General features: G+C 38.7%; 1 protein-coding gene across 1 annotated transcript; it reads right to left on the reverse strand.

The window, feature by feature from the left end:
- Positions 1-4,993: 4,993 nt before the first annotated feature.
- On the reverse strand, positions 4,994-13,265 carry stk24a (serine/threonine kinase 24a (STE20 homolog, yeast)). Its single transcript, XM_067410171.1, has 11 exons — positions 13,186-13,265; positions 11,802-12,032; positions 10,716-10,772; positions 9,832-9,940; positions 9,539-9,696; positions 8,416-8,601; positions 6,906-7,045; positions 6,692-6,815; positions 6,315-6,383; positions 6,099-6,229; positions 4,994-6,016 (listed from the first exon to the last, which is right to left on the reverse strand). The coding sequence occupies exons 1-11, from the start codon at positions 13,204-13,206 to the stop codon at positions 5,998-6,000; spliced, it is 1,245 nt and encodes a 414-aa protein (XP_067266272.1). The 5' UTR covers positions 13,207-13,265; the 3' UTR covers positions 4,994-5,997.
- Between the last annotated feature and the right edge of the window lie 4,994 nt (positions 13,266-18,259).

Consider the following 18,259-nt stretch of genomic DNA (forward strand, 5'->3'; position numbering starts at 1 on the left):
AGGTTTAGAAGCTATGGATCAAAACCAACTTTTTTCAGTGAAAACATGCAAAATGGTGCCTTGCACCAGCACTGTGTCGGTGGAAAAGGGGTGATGGTCTGTTGTATTAAGGCTAGTGAATCATATTCTATCATATTACTAATTCCATTAGTTATTTTTCAAATGAGAGTAGCAGGTGTCCTGTAGAGTCCTTGTGTTAGGAAGGTGCTTGTGTGTGTTGGCTGGAGAAAAACAGGACAAGACTCTGGTTTATATTTGGTATTAGCATCTGTCTCAGGTGATCTGATCACAACACTAAGGAATTCTCTTCTCTACCATGCATCTCCTGTGACCTTATGACAAGTTTTTGTTTTCATGAATACATCAGTGTCACTGCATGTTAATGAAGCAAAAGATTGGCACACTCATGCTCTCAAATGTACTTGATTCAAGACATACAGAATAATTTAGATTGCATGCACATTTTTAAAATTAATTTAATATAAAAATGTTAACTTTGCCTCCCCTTACATACAACATCTCTTCTCTAATGACACGTGCAGTGGTGAGAAGGCGGGACAGTCATTTTCTCCAGCAATCTGTCACTCACGGAAGATCGCAGCAATTGGCAAACAACGACAATCAATTCCCAATGGACAAAATCAAGTCCCACCCTTAAATTTTTTAGAAAGTTTCCACCTGGTATTAAGATGCGTTTTGGTCGATCGAATCAAGTGTACAACACTAAATACAGTGTAAACTGTATTTAGCGTCGTAACAGTGCTTGTCCACTTTCAACCACTTCCAGAGGTAGTTGAAAAACGCATTCGACCGGATTGCTTTCGTAGTAGAAACGCTCATGTGGTCAAATGTTTTTGAACAGCCACTAAAGACAGTCTACGTTTAGTTATCTAATGCGTAAACATGGGAAGCGCTCTAGCCAGATGGGATTTAAACTTTGTCGGCTGAAGACCCAAGTTTGGTTTGAACATGAAAAATGTACCAAGCACAATGTTCTCTCACCATTTCTGATTTCTAACGCACACTCAAAGCGTTTGGCTGGTCTTGCGGCTGTCAGAGCAGAAACGAAAGCTGATGCTCTCTGTTTTTCCGTCATCTCTGGTCGCGTTCATATGTAAATTGCGCAAGTTTATTTTGTCCATTAGATTGAAAGGTCTGAAAAAGCCATACATTCACCCGCCTATAGACCCTTGCCTTGAAGAAATCCGGTTAGAAGTTGTTGAAAGTGGACAAAAGAGACGGCTTTGCGTCTTCTTCGTCCACTTGAGAACCGATCGACCAAAACGCACCTTAATGCCAGGTGAAAACGGGGCCTGATATATACATCACAATACAGAAGAAAATATGGTCACAATTTCGGTTAATGCCAACTTTATAGTTAGCTCGCAAACTGTTGTCCCAGTGAAGGTGGTCCTTCTGTTGTCCAGGATGCATTAGTGTAATGCGATTGTTGCACCTCTGAAAGTGTGTTTTGGTCACCCAAGATGAATACCAGGTATAAAAAAACGAAGCCTAAATGAGCACAGTAACACGGTCATGGTGACATTGCAGTTGTACAACTTTCAGCCAGATTTCAGAGAGTATCCCAGAGTGAACTCCAGCACAGCCATCAACCCTCTTGTCATTCAGCAGTCTGTCTCTCAGATACCAGGGCCGGTCTAAGCTTGATGTGGTCTCAAGAGAATCCACCATACGACTTGTAATCAGGACACAAATCTGTATGACTGAACAGTATGATTTGTTCAAGGGTTTTTGCACACACTCAGTGGACCAGGCCTGGACTGCTCGCATCACAAGCTTAATTAAAGCAATAATCTCCTCAGCAGAGCCTCCCACGCCAGCCTTCAGGTGTGGCTCACTCCTTCAGTGACAAACAGCTGGATCTCATTCTCCTCCAACGGTTTCATTCATGGCATAACTGTTTGATTAACAGCAAAGCTCTCAACTTGCTAATCATGTAAAAACACTGACATGGAACTCATTCAGCAAAGAGTAAACAGAATAATGACACTTTGAGGTAATTTTTTGCCAAATATGAGTTAAAATGTTTGTTCTCCTTCATGGTGCTTAATCAGTTTAGAGCCTCGTTTGGTCTTTCTAACACAAGAGCCCTTGGTGGCAAGGTTTCAGAGTACAGTAGAGGTGGCGGGAGGGTGGATGTCAACTGAAATGACCCTGCGGACATTTGGTGCAATTTCTTTGGAGAATGGTTTCTGCAGCCTGATGGTTCTTCTCCAGACTTCCACAGAAGTGTCAGGTTCAAACTCAGCCATTTTTAGCCACCATCAGTCAGCCTTACGCCACGTGGGACCAATGTTCCCTGCAGATTTCGTTTTCTCTTTTGAAGTTCTGACCGTAAAACCAAGGTTTTTGGTAGATTTTAGACACTGAACAATGATCTCATATATTGTTAAGTATTTAAATATATTTATAGAATAGAAACCTCTAGATTGGGTTTTATTGGGTGAATTGAGTGGCGAAAGATAAACATGAGATTTAAAAAAAAGAAAACTAGTCATTTGCAAAATACTTGGTGGAACTGAAGCATTTAGTGGCATAATGTTTAGTAGTTTTAATGGCTATCAAAACTCTCGTGATTAATAATTTTTTTATTGATGTTGTGTATCTGTGTCATTTATTCGGACGATGAGACTGTGATCATGTGCAACAGTATTTTTGATAGCTATTAAAAAGTTAGTCAGTGGTCGCTGAACGACATAAAACCACAACCCTTATTCACACTTACTTTGATTTAGTGTTGTCAAAAGTGTTGGTACGTGATACCAATTTTAAAATTGTGATGCTTTGAGCGCTGTTGACTGGATTCCTAAACACCTCTGATTGGCAATATTCACGGGCTCACAGATATGTCTGTGATTGGCTACAATGATTAATGCTTAAAAAACGTAATAGCATAGATGCAAACTCCTCACCTTTTTGATATAAAAATAGGTCACCAATGGGAAATGCATAGATCCAATGAGAAAGTGTTTTCATGAGTGGGTCTTACAAGGGTAAACAAAGAACAGGTTGTTTCAGTAAGTACTGTACAGTGTTTCCTTTACTCTTTACTTTAAAATTACTATGTCTATAATGGGTAATATTTTATATATTTGAGGTCTGAGATGTGGCAAACAGTATTGCTGTCTTATTGGCCAATATTGTCTTAAATATCCTGCATAGCACTTCGTCTTTTATAACATGAGATTTTAACCAAATGTTAATTTGGGTAAAATGTTGCAACAATTTGTTCTTTTTTTTCATGAAAAATTAGAGTTTTGGACATTTAGGGTAATAAAAAATGACTACAAATGAACGTAAAGCAAATAACAAAAAAAAAAAAAAAATCTGTGCCCCGCTCCGTGCAATGTCGTCACCTTTTTTCCCCTTACCTGTTGGCATCCCTGAAATAGACATAATAGCGCTTACACAGATATGGGATACACTCCCATGTGTTGATCGTAGCCAATCACAGACATATCTGTTGAGCACATGAACACAATGGCCAATCAGAGGTGTTCAAGAATCCACTCAACAGCACTCAAGGCGTCACATTTTTAAAATTTCGGTATCGACTTCGTTTCGCGGTCGGTGCTTTTGACAACTCTACTTTGATCCAATCTCACTAGTCCAAAAGATAATGGGTCTCATTCATGAAAAACCAGCAGAATGTTGTTAATTTATGGTTTCTCAAACAATTATTACACTGAATAAAACAATTTAGAGAAAGTCAGTGTGACCGTTTATAGAAATGATTCAGTTCATCCTTACGCCAACTGTCGCATTGAATTGAATAGTTCTGTTCATTTGTAAAACCAGTAGAACATAAAATTGTTGCATTTGAATCACTCAAATTTACCTTGTCAGATTCATCTGAATTAAGTTTATGTATGAATGATTTTATGAAGATTTTTCATGAATGAGATCTGTTGAGTGCCAGAATGATCACAGGCCATTGCTTCATTTTCAGTGAACCTCAAGATTCCTCCCCCTAAACTTCCTGTGTTCAGATGCACTTTCACCTGCACTTCGTTCCACAGGTTCTTGTGAACAAGAGTCGTCTTTGTTTATTCTCCCCACCAATGTTCATCAGTTGTGACAAAAGCCTTTTCGTTTCTCAAAGGAGCTGAACTGTTGTGTGCGGTCCACGTTTTTACTGTGTTACTACTGTGTGTGCTGTGCGAACGACGGCAGGTCTGCTGCACAGAGAAACCCCTGACAGAAATCGCTTGCACTCTGCGTTAGGATGGCTGACTGATTCCTGTACTCACTGAATGTACTGTAGAACTGTTTTTAAAACTCATAGGATAGTCTAGTCACCTTTTGTTATTGGTCTTTAATTTGTCTAAGGTATTTTTTTGTATACAAAAGTTTACATTTTTATGTATATTTTTCTTGTGTAAAAATTATGTAATAAGTGTATAAACATTGTATGTAATATCTGTATATAGAGTGAGAAATTTTGATCTTGTTTTTTGATGTAAGAATTAAAATTGTGTGAATTTGCTCAGTTGCCGTTTGGATTGGTTCAGCTGTTCTCGACACACTCAAGCCCTTTCTCAGCAGCGGGTTAAACGACACTGGTGCTTCCTCAAAATATACTAATAAGGGTCGTCGTAGCGGTGATTGCTCGGAAATATGTTAGTCTGATTCGAACTTTAGCACCGATTTATAGTCTTGTAAATCCCACAGGACCTTCTGTTACATAACACTATTAAAATGCCGTTATCATTCAGGTGCAATCAGAAGTGCTGTAACTCAGAACTACTGGAGAAATAGGAAGCACAACAAAAATAGTTTACTTCTAAACGGAGCGTCTAATGGGTTTCCACAGAATGGACTTGAGGGGCCATTTAAAGGACAAGTGCGTAATTTTTCAATACAATAAGCTGCTTTTGGGATATTAAAAAAAAAAAAAAAAAAAAAAACTTTGGAGCTTGTAATAAAACAAAGAAAATTACAATTTAAAGAAATACAAATCTTTTAATATGTTTTTAATATCATAGTCTTTTTAAAATTTACCAGCAAATCAAAAAAGGACAATCAACAGTAAGTTTCAGTAGGCTAAGGTGACAGTTTTATTTTTAACAGATAAATAAAATTAAATATTTACACTCTCTTCCAGGAATTAGTGAGTATTCATTTTGCACTGGAAATGGCCACTCATTTCGGGTTTATCCAGTTTAGTCCAATCAAATGCTCTTTACAATGAGAAGCCCCTCCCCCTGATATCACCTGCCTCTCACTAGCAATAGCAAGTAGCATGAGTTGTGGCTGTGATGTAAAAGGTGCAACTGGCTTTTTAAATAAAAAAAGGACAATTTTATATATCCCGACATCCTGTTTCAACAGAGAACTGATGAGAATGACATATTTTTGTAGGCCAAAACCTGCAATCAAGGTAGCGTTTTAGCACTTCGGTTTCCATTGTTCTGAAGTTGATGTTTGTTTTATGAGTTTTTTTCCAATATGATTTCAAGCTAAGGATATTTCCCAGTTGTGTTTTTTTTTTTTTTTTTTTTTTTTTTTAAAGCTTTTATTTGTCTGGTAAAGTGTGTTTGCTAACATGTGTCTAAATGTGTAAGAAACATAAACTTGTTTGTCACAGAGCTTATTTTCTATAATAATCCAAAAGCCATTGGAAAAACCTATTGGGTATTTGTCAAGAGAACCAGGGTGATGCTGACAACAGGTTGACTAACAAAAATACGTCCTCACTGCAGCACTCTGTAGGAAATATCCACACAAAGGAAAGCTTCAGTTATCACATGATTCTATAGGGTTGATAAACAAATCCAGTCCACATTCATCACTTATATACACACAGGAAGTACCTGAGAATGAAAATGGCTTAACCAGAATCCTAGCATAATAACAACTTGTAATACACACACTATGCTACAACATCATTCTAAAGAAACATTCAGCTGTGTGTGCGTTGAAGTGCACTGTGAGTCAAACGTCACACCGAGAGAAAGAGTCTTCACGCAGAGTCAGTCAGTGATGAGACGAAAACCTGTCAGGCAGAAAACACACATCAGACGACTCACCCCAAATCACACATGTGAAGGGCAGTGCAGGCAGGGTGCTGTGAATACCTCTTGAACCTCTGAACCAACCCCGTCACCACAGAGTCAGTGATCCCGGGACACGTCTCTTCAGCCAGGAGCATGGCCTGCTTCAGCTCCTCTAACACCGCTGGCTTATAAACACTTCGCTTCTGCTTCAGCTGACAGAACAACACACACACTCATGCTGTGATTGATCCACTGAATTGATACAGCATTAATAGTTCAGTATAATAAAATTCTTACCTCTGCAAACAATGGGGACATAATAGAAGACATGCTCTTGGACGGAGACTTTTTTGCACTGTCTGGAACCTGAACAATGAGAGAGAAACAGATGTGTGTGTGTACTATGGCTGCAGGAGCTTTTCTTTTCACCAACTTCACTTTTGTTCATTATGTTTGCTCTAAATCAGCATGTTATTTCTTGATTTTTGGTGCATGTATGCAGTCAGTTCACCAATGGTGTAGAGAATAACATGAACTATCAGCATGATCGACTAACATCTGACAACCACAAACAGTATCTTTTGTCATTTCAAAACCCAACAAACATCTTTTGCTTGATAAGTGTATATTTTGACATTTAGAATCTAAAGACATTGGCACATCCGATCCCTCACCTCTTTGCTTTTGGGTTCTTCTTTCTTTATGACTCCATTTTGTTTCCGTTTGGACTCTTTGTCCATGATAGTGTTGAAGATCCAGTCATCATTCACAGACTCTCCAGATGCTTCACCATCATCTCTGAGAACATGCACACACAATATTTTCTCAGTGAATAAATAATTATAATATTTATATAACTAAATGTGCCCATGTTTGTTTTGTGCTTACGAGTCTGAATCTGAGCTGGACTCGTCACGGGCCTGTTTGACTTTCCATCTCTTGTACTTGTCTATGAGATCTGTCAGGTATGATGGCTTCTTGGCATATCGAATAAATTTGTGTTTCAAAAGCTCTTTAGCTGTTGGCCTCTGGCAGAGACAACACAAACATTATCTTTTGATTATACATGACTATACATTAGGGATGGGCTGCTCTGGCCCTAAATGTCCTGCAGAGTTTAGCTCCAATCCTAATCAAACACACCTAAAAAATCTGATCCAGACTTTCTTTGATAAGGGTTGGAGCCCAACTCTGCAGCACAGTGGCCCTCGAAGGACACAGTTGCCTACCCCTGCTATAGATGCTGTAATCCAAAGACTATATAGCAGGGTTACTCAAATCCAGCCCTGCTGGGGCACTGCTCTGCAGAGTTTAGCTCCAACCCTAATCAAAGATACCCGAGCAAGCTAATCAAGGTCTTCAGATTTATGCCTGCTTCAGACTGTGCTACGACACGTACGATGTAGACTGTACGATGATGACACATATTGAATCATAGGCTACAATGCAAGTTAGTATAGAAGATTAAAAGGTCATCATCAATATCTTGCTGATGAATCACACTTTGGCAACTAAGGTTTTTATGTTTGCTGAAAAAAAGAGGAGGAAGCAAAAGAGGAGAATATGAACTTGGTCATGGCTAGGGAAAAGAGACCAACTTTGAATGACAATTTTACAAATGGAGCTTGAGGTAAGTATTTTTAAGTTTTAGCACCATGTCCCGTTGATCAATGCACCATTTTATGTTGCGATTTTATTGGCTAGTCGCTATACATAGGTCGTAGCAGCAAACACACTGTGAGATGGTCATGCTAAATTTCTGACACTCTCAGAAAATTATCGCAGACTATCTTTGGTCTCAAGACCGTGACAAGGGCCATCTTTGAACCATTCTCACTGTATGACTTGGGACCACAGTTTAGGACCCACAAACCATGACCCACCATGATTGGTTGTCTTTGTCTGGGACAGCCCAAAATTGTACAATGTGTACCAGGCATTACTGGAACATTACAGGTAGTTGAGATTGATTATGGTTTGAGCTATGCTCTGCAGAGCAGTATCCCTCCAGGGCTGGATTTAAAGAACCCTGCTATATCACAGGTGTCCAGTCCTGCTCCTGGAGGGCCTCCTTCCTGCAGAGTTTAGCTCCAACCCTAATTAATAGCTAATCCCTGGAAACTTCCAGGCAGGTATGTTGGAGCAGGTCAGAGCTAAACTCTGCAGAGCAGTATCCCTCCAGTGCCGGATTTAAGGAACCCTGCTATATCAGAGGTGTCCAGTCCTGCTCCTGGAGGGCTTCCTTCCTGCAGAGTTTAGCTCCAACCCTAATTAAAGCTAATCCCTGGAAACTTCCAGGCAGGTATGTTGGAGCAGGTCAGAGCTAAACTCTGCAGAGAAGTGCCCCCCCAGAAACAGGATTGGATACCCCTGTGTTAAATAGTTTGTCACTACTTACAAAGTTGGGGTCTTTATTGAGACAGGCATCTACAAACTCTTTGAGAGCTTTATTGTAGTTTCCTTCCAGTGTGGGTGAATTTTCCTTAGGGATGAGAAATAACACCTTCATGGGGTGAAGATCAGAGTGGGGTGGCTCTCCTTTTGCCAGCTCAATTGCAGTAATGCCCAATGACCAAATATCTGCCTGCAAAACACACACACACACACACACACACACCTGAATGACTTATACAGTATATGTGCCTGACTATACTACGTTACACATCATTCTCTTTTTATCTAAGGGGGCAGTTTTGGGCCAGAATAAGCTACAAATGAGGCTTATAACTAGAAATCATGAACTCTTAAAGGGTTAGTTCACCAAAAATTATGTCATTAATTACTCACCCTCATGTCATTCCAAACCCGTAAGGCTTTCGTTCATCTCCGGAACACAAATGAGGATCATTTTGAAGAAATCTGAGAGATTTCTGTCCCTCCATAGACACTAACTTTGATGCTTCAAAAAGTTCATAAAGAGATTGGAAAACTAATACATATGAATTGAGTGGTTTAATCCAAATTTTCTGTAGAGACTCAATCACTTTTTATGACGAACAGATTTAATTTAGGCATTTACTCACATATAAATCTTGATCAGCGAACATAAATGGAAGCTCAACCGAACCTTGCAAAGGCAGTCTATGGAGGGACAGAAATCTCTTAGATTTCATTAAAAAGATCTTCATTTGTGTTTCGAAGATGAACAAAAGTCTTATGGGTTTGGAACAACATGAGGGTGACTAATTAATGACAGAATTGTTATTTTGGGGTGAACTAACCATTTAATATCATTAACAATAATAGAAATACAGCTGTAAACACCCTAGAGATGCCAACTAAACCAGCATTTCTGGGCAACTGACTTCTGATGTTACATAAATTGTGAACACAAACAGGATTGTTCAGGTTCAGGATTACTAGAAAATAACAGGCATGTGTGCAGGAGCAGGGTTAAACTGAAGTCTGCAGGAAGGTAGTCCCTTCAGGAGCAGGGTTGGCTACCCCTGGTCTAAATGCAAACCCAAGCCTAGCTATGACTAAAACTTTGAGCCATGCATTACATGAAGAGCGGATCTGACCTTTGAGTCATACTCTGACTGTTTAATGACCTCTGGTGCCATCCAGAACGGAGTGCCCACAAATGTGTTCCTCTTGATCTGTGTGTCTGTGAGCTGCCCAGCCACACCAAAATCAGCTAGCTTCACATTACCCTGCTCTGACAACAGGACGTTAGCAGCTAGAGAAACACACAAACACACATCAGCCATGTTGATTTGAGCTTTCAGAACAGAAGTTCCATCTATGCTGGAAATCATTTATAGCCTTCAATGGTAGAAAACTGTGGAGGTACCACATCATAATTCACATGTACCTTTAATATCTCTGTGAATTTTCTTCTCCGAATGTAGGTAATCCAGACCCTTCAGGATCTCTCGAAGGATGGTGGCAATATGAGACTCATCAAGAGCTCCAGGTCCCAGCTGTAGATCAAAGAACCTGTTAGACCTGTTAGAGAATCTTAATAAACATCTATAGGACTCTAAACCAACTTTTAGCCCTAGACTAATTTCTAGTCCAGGGGTAGCAACACTGCTCCTGGAGGGCAACCATCTTGCAGAGTTTAGTTCGAACTTTAATAAAAAAACACCTCAAGCAGCTAATTAAGGTGTTTAGGTTTAATAATTAATAAGAGGTATGAGTGTTGGAGCAGGGCTGAACTGAATTCTGCAGGAAGGTAGTTCTCCTGGAGCAGGTTTGGCTACACCTGTCCTAGTGATTTTGCCTTACAACAAAATCACCACACCAACATGTTATTTGTGCTAGATGGATACTAGAGGGGTTTCAAAGTGCATGTTTTTGAAAATCATACTGTTATTGTCTCAAAGTAAACAACAACTACTGGCCTGGCAGCATAATACAGCATTTTTGTGGATCCCTGTGAACAGGGTAGTTTTGACAGTGTTGTCATCTACATGCAAAAAAAAGTCCTAACCTTATCCCAGCCCTTAAACCTAACCCTACCCATAATTTATCCCTAAAATCAGAGGCAATGTCTGCCTCTTCCAACACACCTGTTTCAGCTCATCAGCTCATTAATAGAGACTGCAAGACCTGGATCAGGTGTGTACAATAGGCATGCTAACAGCAAAAAATATACGTTTCATAATTGTTTTAAATTACATATTTTTAATTAGTAAATACCAAGGTGATTGTATGAACCCTTATTAGTAAAGTTATGGAAATTTAAATTCTTACCAAATCCAGAGCTGAGCCCCCTCCTAAATATTCCATGATGATCCATAGTTTTGTGTCCTGGAAGAAACATCATATATTTCCAGTTTGAAATTATCTTTTTGTCTGATGAGCAGCATTGATTTTTAAAATCTCTAAAACTATGTACCAAACCTGTATTTTTTAATTCAGATGTTCCCATTAGCTGTAAAGGGTATCAGACCAAAAAAGGGATTCAGGAATAAAGGGACCCCTTGTATATGGAAGAGCCTCGCGACCTCCCTGTGTGAGGGCCCTTGCGCTCTGTTATAAGCCATTTATTTTATGGTGAATTTTTCCTGTCTAGAGCAGTTTTAATCTACATTAGGCTTATTTACGTCAACTGATTGAATAGGTATATGATCACAAAAAGACAAGTGAAAAAGTCTTACAAGATGCTCTTGAGACTCAAACCACATCTTGAGTTGATCAACCAAAGTGTGAATGATTCTGGTTGTACAAGCCACAAAATTAAACTTTGCTTCACCCGAAACACCAGCATACAAAATATTGAAACAATGAAATTCAAACACTAACTGCCTCATTGAGTATTCAGCTGGAGCCTATCCCAGCATCTTGGGCCACAAGTGGGGAAGACCCTGAACAGGGGACCAGTCCATCGCAGGGCTCACGCACCAGACACACTCGCATTCATACTCTCACTCATACCTATGGGCAATTTTTTTTTGTCTGTCCAATTCACCTATCCTGCATGTCTTTGGACTGTGGGGGAAACCAGAGTACCCATGTTAACACAGCGAGAACATGCACACCCCACAGAGATTCGAACCGGGGACCTTCTTGCTGTGAGGTGACAGTGCTTCCCACTGAGCTGCTCTCATAGTGAACTCATATTTGCATTAGTGGGGGATGAGTAAATTAGATTTATAGCCATTTTGCAAAGACACAATTATGTGCAAACACCAATGGAGAGCAGTTCAAATCACCAACACGCATGAAGTGATCATCTGCTTGGTCACATAACAACATTACATAATACAGCTTAAACAGTCACCACAAGCTGCCTGACACACATTAAACTGCTTCACACTAGCAGTGCATAGGACTCACCTTCAGATAAGAGCCATAGTATTTAGTGATGAAGGGGCTGTCACACTGGCTGAGGACTGTAATCTCCTGTTGGATGTCCTCCACTTCATCTTCAGCTTCCTCCAGGTCAATGATCTTTATAGCAATGACCTGTTGCGTGCGATTGTCAATGCCTTTGAAGACCTCTCCAAACGATCCCTTTCCGATCCGCTCAAGCTTGGTGAACAGCTTCTCTGGATCAATATTCAAATTCTACAAAAGAAGGGAAATGCTGCACTTTTCCATGAACAGAAAATAGTAAATCCTAAATCGTGTAATATGCCTGTCTTTTTACAATAGAGAAAGTCCAACATACAAAAAGCTAAAACTCAAAAAGTGTAAAACAAAAACAAGTGCCTACACATATCCATACAACATATCTGTAAACATACAGTTGGCACAGATATGGAAACATAATCAAGGCAACCTGCTTGACCTGAACACAAGGTCTCATCTTCATCACACCCTATGTCTACCTCTGGCAATACATCCGAAGAAGAAACACTAGGTATGTCTGATTTTTGCCCTTGTTTTACGGACTGTCTGAAGAATTCTGAAAACGTCTATTAGATACTGAGAAATGCACACAGACAATGAAACAAAAGTTCAACATAAGAGAGGCATTCAAACACTGATACAGTTACCAGATGTTCATTTTAACAGTCAGAATAAATCACATTATCATCCAAGTAAGTCTTGTGATTATCATGAGGTTCTGGGACATGGCAGGTGCATTCTGCATTCCCAAAGGCATTACTGCATACTGGAAAAAGTTAAATGGAGTTTCAAACACAAACATTTTTTGTGGCTCAAGTGGTCAAACTCTTGACAATTTGGCAGCATCTAACCTGATATAGTTTCCCATAAGGGGCAAAGGGATTCCTCTTTAATGAAGGTGGTAGTTGCTAAGTTAATGTTTTGACAACATGGAACTCTGGCACAGGCCAGTGACGAGCACATTATGACTCCATAAATGTTAGTGCAGCTTGTGCTGAATCAGGACATATACACAGCTAATCTAATCTCACACACGTCATTTACAATAACCACAGTCACAGCCTTTCCACTAACAGTGGCACTTTGACCATCAGATGTTATGTGACTCGGTGAAGAGAACAGCACACACTTGGGTGGGACTGAAATTATAGAGGAACCCTTACAGTGGTAAAACTCAAATTAATTTACTTACAGAATGTTTCTATTCGTAAAACAATGTTTCAATGTCAATTTTCACAAAAATCAATTTCACACACTTTAAGAGTCTTCCTACAACTGCTTTTTGACTATTGCCCATTTGTCTGATACCAGAAACATGTTTTCAGCCTATAACAACCAGAAAACTCTTTCACACACAAACGCACAGTACCTTTAGTCCATTATTGTCCATGACTGTGGCTGCTGCTTCCTGAATATGCTGCTCACACTCATGTGTTAGTCAGTCCATCAGGACTCTTTATCATATGGGTGTAGCGGGGCGGTTACTCAGCCGCCCTTTGCCACCGTAACAGGGTCAAAGAGCAGGTTGCCTCTTCTAATGTGTAGGAATACAGTTTAAATACAAGTAGATCCACAAAAATGTACAAAAAAATAAAGCTATGAACCTGATTTAAAACCAGTGAGAAAGTTGTGTCTGATGCAAAAAGTGATTTCCGTCACGGGTATAACTGTAATTACATTCATTAAAGGGATTTACCCAAAAGTGAAAATTCTGTCACCATTTACTTAGCCTCATGTAGTTCAAAACCTTTATTACTTTCTATAGCTTCAAGCTCTAATTAGGACAACAACAACAACAAAAAATACACCATGAATTTGATATTCACTGGCAAGTTCACTGACAGTCCTATGTGAAGCTTTTTGAATTGTAGGGTATACTGGTCAATCTATAAAAGGAAATCATTGATAAAAATCAATGGGGAAACTCTGGCCACAAAGCCATGATTACATTACACTCCCATTCTTTGAAATCGTTAAAACGGGGTCATTGTAAACTCAGGCTTAACAGAATCCTGGGTTGTCTTGTTTCATGTTTCACACTGCTAATACTTGACCCGGGTTAATCCTGGGCATTCATAAGATGATGCTTCCTAGGTAAAGGAACATTTCACACTTATAATTTAGAAGAGGGGATAGCATCACATTTTACCCAGGGTTATGAAAATCTGCTCCAGAGCAGGTTAGCACCACTTTTTTGCTTTTGAAGATCATTTCTTTCTTACCTTTATAGTGTGAAAAGTCTGGATAAACTTGATAGAACAGTTGGCAATATATAATATGACGAAGCACAATGCTAGAGTCTTTATGTAAATAGGTTACGTGATGCATTCAATCAGTGCGTAGAGAAGTGGGTTTTGATGGCCCACTCCCTGGACGTGTTATGGTCCAAGATGGAAAAATAAAAATGATGGCCCAACTCGCAAAGCACAATGGTGAAAAAATTGTGTTTTTATTTATTTAGAGGTACGCAGTATATATAATTGAGTCCAAAACTGTATAAAAATAAACAACTCAACAAAATATGTTAAAATAAAATAAAATAATAAACAAACAAAATGTTAACACGTATCCACAATATACGGTTTCACAGAGGACAATAACAGGTTGAATAGTTTGCAGCACGTTCGCACATTGGCCTACTGACAGACCCTGAATGAATCTTCAGACACTCTTTTATACTGTTTCATCCTCCCCTATTAGAGTCAACCATTTACAAAAACCAGATGAGTACGTTGTGTTTGAACGAACAAGTGCTATGAGTCTCGTGTGCTCCTGGACCATAGCGGTGACAGAAGAGCGGCAAATAAGAATGTGTGTGTGCATGTCAGAGCCAAAGCCATCCTGCCGCCAGATCAGGTCTTCCTCTTTACACAGTGATGCTGATACTGTAAATATTCAAATAAGGACATTAACCCAGGATTTAGGCATCTACAGTGTGAAACGTTAGCTTACGAATACCCAGGATTAATTGTTACCCCGGGTAAATTATGAACAATGTCAACCGAGAAGCAAGATAACAAGCAGGAGCAGGAACATTTGAAAGCAGGCATAGTATTGGGAATATGCTATGCTATGTTAAAGAGATGGATCTTTGATCTAGATTTAAACTGACAGAGTGTGTCTGCTTCCCAAACTAGGTTAGAAGATTGTTCCAGAGTTTGGGCACTAAATAGGAAAAGGATCTACCCCCCACAGTCAAATTTGATTTTATAGGTATTATCAAACATAAACAGCTGAAGTACTGAGCAGCTAAACCATTTAGATCATTTTAATTAGCAGGATTTTAAAATGTATGCTAGTCTATGCCAGCGTTTTGAGAAAAAAAAAAAAGCCAGCCAGCGCCAGCATTTTTGATCATTTTTCACAAAAGTGGCCCCCAGAATATTTTTGTATGAATATTAGAACATGCAATATATCATAAAATTAAATTTCATAAAAATAAATATTTTGAGCAAAAAGATATGAAAATCATGTTCTTGTCAAAGACTACGTCCGGATCGGATTCACAATGATGATCAAAACATAGATAGAGTAGATGGAGTTCATCAACACTCCCAAAGCTTGACAGTCCTCCTGGGTCGACATTTCATTCTAGTGAGAACTTTACCTGCTGCATTTTGGACCAGCTGTAGTATGCAGGGCAACCACTTAGTAAAGCATTATAATAATCTAGCCTTGAGGTCATGAATGCATGTGTTATTTTTTCTGAATCTGACACTGAGAGCATTTGTAGTAATTTTGATATACAGTATTTTAAAGATGGAAAAGTGTGGTTTTACAAATGATAGAAATGTGGCTTTCAAATGAAAGATTGCTATCAAATAACACACCCAGATTCCTAACCGACAAATAAGAATTGGCAAAGCAAAAACAGTAAAACAGTATTCTAGGTTATTACGTGCAGAGGATTTTGGTCCAATCATTAAAACCCCTGTTTTTTTTACTAGTCATCCATTTCATATATATATATATATATATATATATATATATATATATATATATATATATATATATATATATATATAGAGAGAGAGAGAGAGAGAGAGAGAGAGAGAGAGAGAGAGAGAGAGAGAGAGAAGTACGATTTGAACCATGGTAATGCAATTCCACTAATGCCAATGTAATTTTGAGGCTATTCAAAAGAGTGTTGTCGATAGTATCAAATGCAGCACTAATAACAATTATGAATTTATTAAATAATAAAGAGAATCTATGACTTCTGGAAGCATCACTTTCAGTATCTTAGTCAGTAAAGGGTCTAACATATTGTTGAATTTTAGACAATTCTACCTCTCCTATAGCGAAAAATGATTGGAACTGTTCCTCAGAGGGTCTAATTTAGCCAGTGTATAAATACCTGTTTGTTTTCTTCTAAGAGAGTCACAAAGTAAGCACACCTAGACGTTTTTAATCTCTGTAGGCAATGTGAAACACCTCAAGTTTTGTTTTCTTTCAGCTGCCCTCCATTTTTCGGGCTGCTCTCCAGGGCCAGAGTGTGCTTGTTATACCATGCCATCGGACTCTTTTCTTCAATCTTCTTTAAGCGTAAAGGAGCAACTGTGTCTAAAGTGCTAGAAAAGAGACAGTGAATAGTTTCTGTAGCAAAATTGAGTTCTTCTAAGCTATCTGGTATGCTGAGGAGTTAAGACGAGTCAGGAAGATTATTTATTAAGTAATCTTTTATTGTAAAAGTGATAGTTCTACCATATTTGTAACAAGGAGTTGGTTTTGCAGCCTTGGCTAAATGGTGTATACACAACACTAGATAATGATCTGAGATGTCATCGCTCTGCTGCAGCATTCCAACGCCCCATGAATATTCCATGAGTGAATATTAAATCTATGATTACAACAATCCTTGTGATTATACTGGTCCTGACATGTTTTGTCTCTCTCCAATTGAGTTTAGAATGTCTGTAAATGCCAAAATGCATCTTTTTTCATTATCTACATGAATATTAAAATCACCAACAATTAAGACATATCTGCATAATGTTACATAAAGCACCATCACTTCAAAAGAATTATAGAAAACTGAAAATATTACTATAATACTTACTTAAAATATTATTATTTTTAAAGGAACACTCCACTTTTTTTGAAAATAGGCTCATTTTCCAACTCCCCTAGAGTTAAACAGTTGAGTTTTACCGTTTTTGAATCCATTCAGCCGATCTCCGGTTCTGGCGGTACCACTTTTAGCATAGCTTAGCATAGTTCATTGAATCTGATTAGACCGTTAGCATCGCGCTTAAAAATGACCATAGAGTTTTGATATTTTTCCTATTTAAAACTTGACTCTTCTGTAGTTAAATTGTGTACTAAGACCGACAGAAAATGAAAAGTTGTGATTTTCTAGGCTGATATGGCTAGGAACTATACTCTCATTCAGGCGTAATAATCAAGGAACTTTGCTGCCGGATCATGGCTGCAGCAGTGCAATGATATTACGCAGCATCTCTCACAAACGTCTCCATGGTTGCAAGGCACGTTCCCTGTGCAAGCAGAGGCTCACGGGCGCTGCGTAATATCATTGCACTACTGCAGCCATGATACGGCAGCAAAGTTCCTTGATTATTACGCCTGAATGAGAGTATAGTTCCTAGCCATATCAGCCTAGAAAATCACAACTTTTTATTTTCCGTCGGTCTTAGTACACAATTTAACTACAGAAGAGTCAAGTTTTAAATAGGAAAAATATCAAAACTCTTTGGTCATTTTTAAGCGCGATGCTAACGGTCTAATCAGATTCAATGAACTATGCTAAGCTATGCTAAAAGTGGTACCGCCAGAACCGGAGATCGGCTGAATGGATTCGAAAACGGTAAAACTCAACTGTTTAACTCTAAGGGAGTTGGAAAATGAGCCTATTTTCAAAAAAAGTGGAGTGTTTCTTTAATACTTAAACCATTACTATAAATGGCAGCAACACCTCCCCTTTTGGCAGAACCTGATTTCACCAAGCTTTATCATTTGTTTATCTGTATTATGTCTGTTTTTTTTGTTTTTTTTTATTTGTTAAACATCATTTAAATTATTTCCCTTAACTGGGTTTTAACACTTAATACCTGCACTTCAACACTTTTAATACTCACTTTGTTTGGGACTAGTGCAAGCCAATCACTGAGTTAACCTAAATTGTTTTATGTTAAATTATTCATATTTTTAATTGTCATAACGCATCAGTACTAGTGTGTGCCGACTCTGGGTGGTCCCCTGGAAATTTATTTAATTTAATTGAGCTGTTTTGTCATGACAGCAATTTTTGTAGGTCAACCTACAAGGAAAATTCAGCTTGTGTTTAGGCTTGGCAAATTGGATACCCACTTTAGGCCTTGATATAGCAACTGAGCAAAGTTTTTTCACCGATCATATTGCTTCCACCGCAATCATTATACATGTGATGTAGCCTTGGAATTTGGTAAAAAGAAGGCATCTAATAT

The sequence above is a fragment of the Chanodichthys erythropterus genome, chromosome 14 (assembly GCF_024489055.1).
Source record: "Chanodichthys erythropterus isolate Z2021 chromosome 14, ASM2448905v1, whole genome shotgun sequence".
Classification (NCBI taxonomy): Eukaryota; Metazoa; Chordata; class Actinopteri; order Cypriniformes; family Xenocyprididae; genus Chanodichthys; species Chanodichthys erythropterus.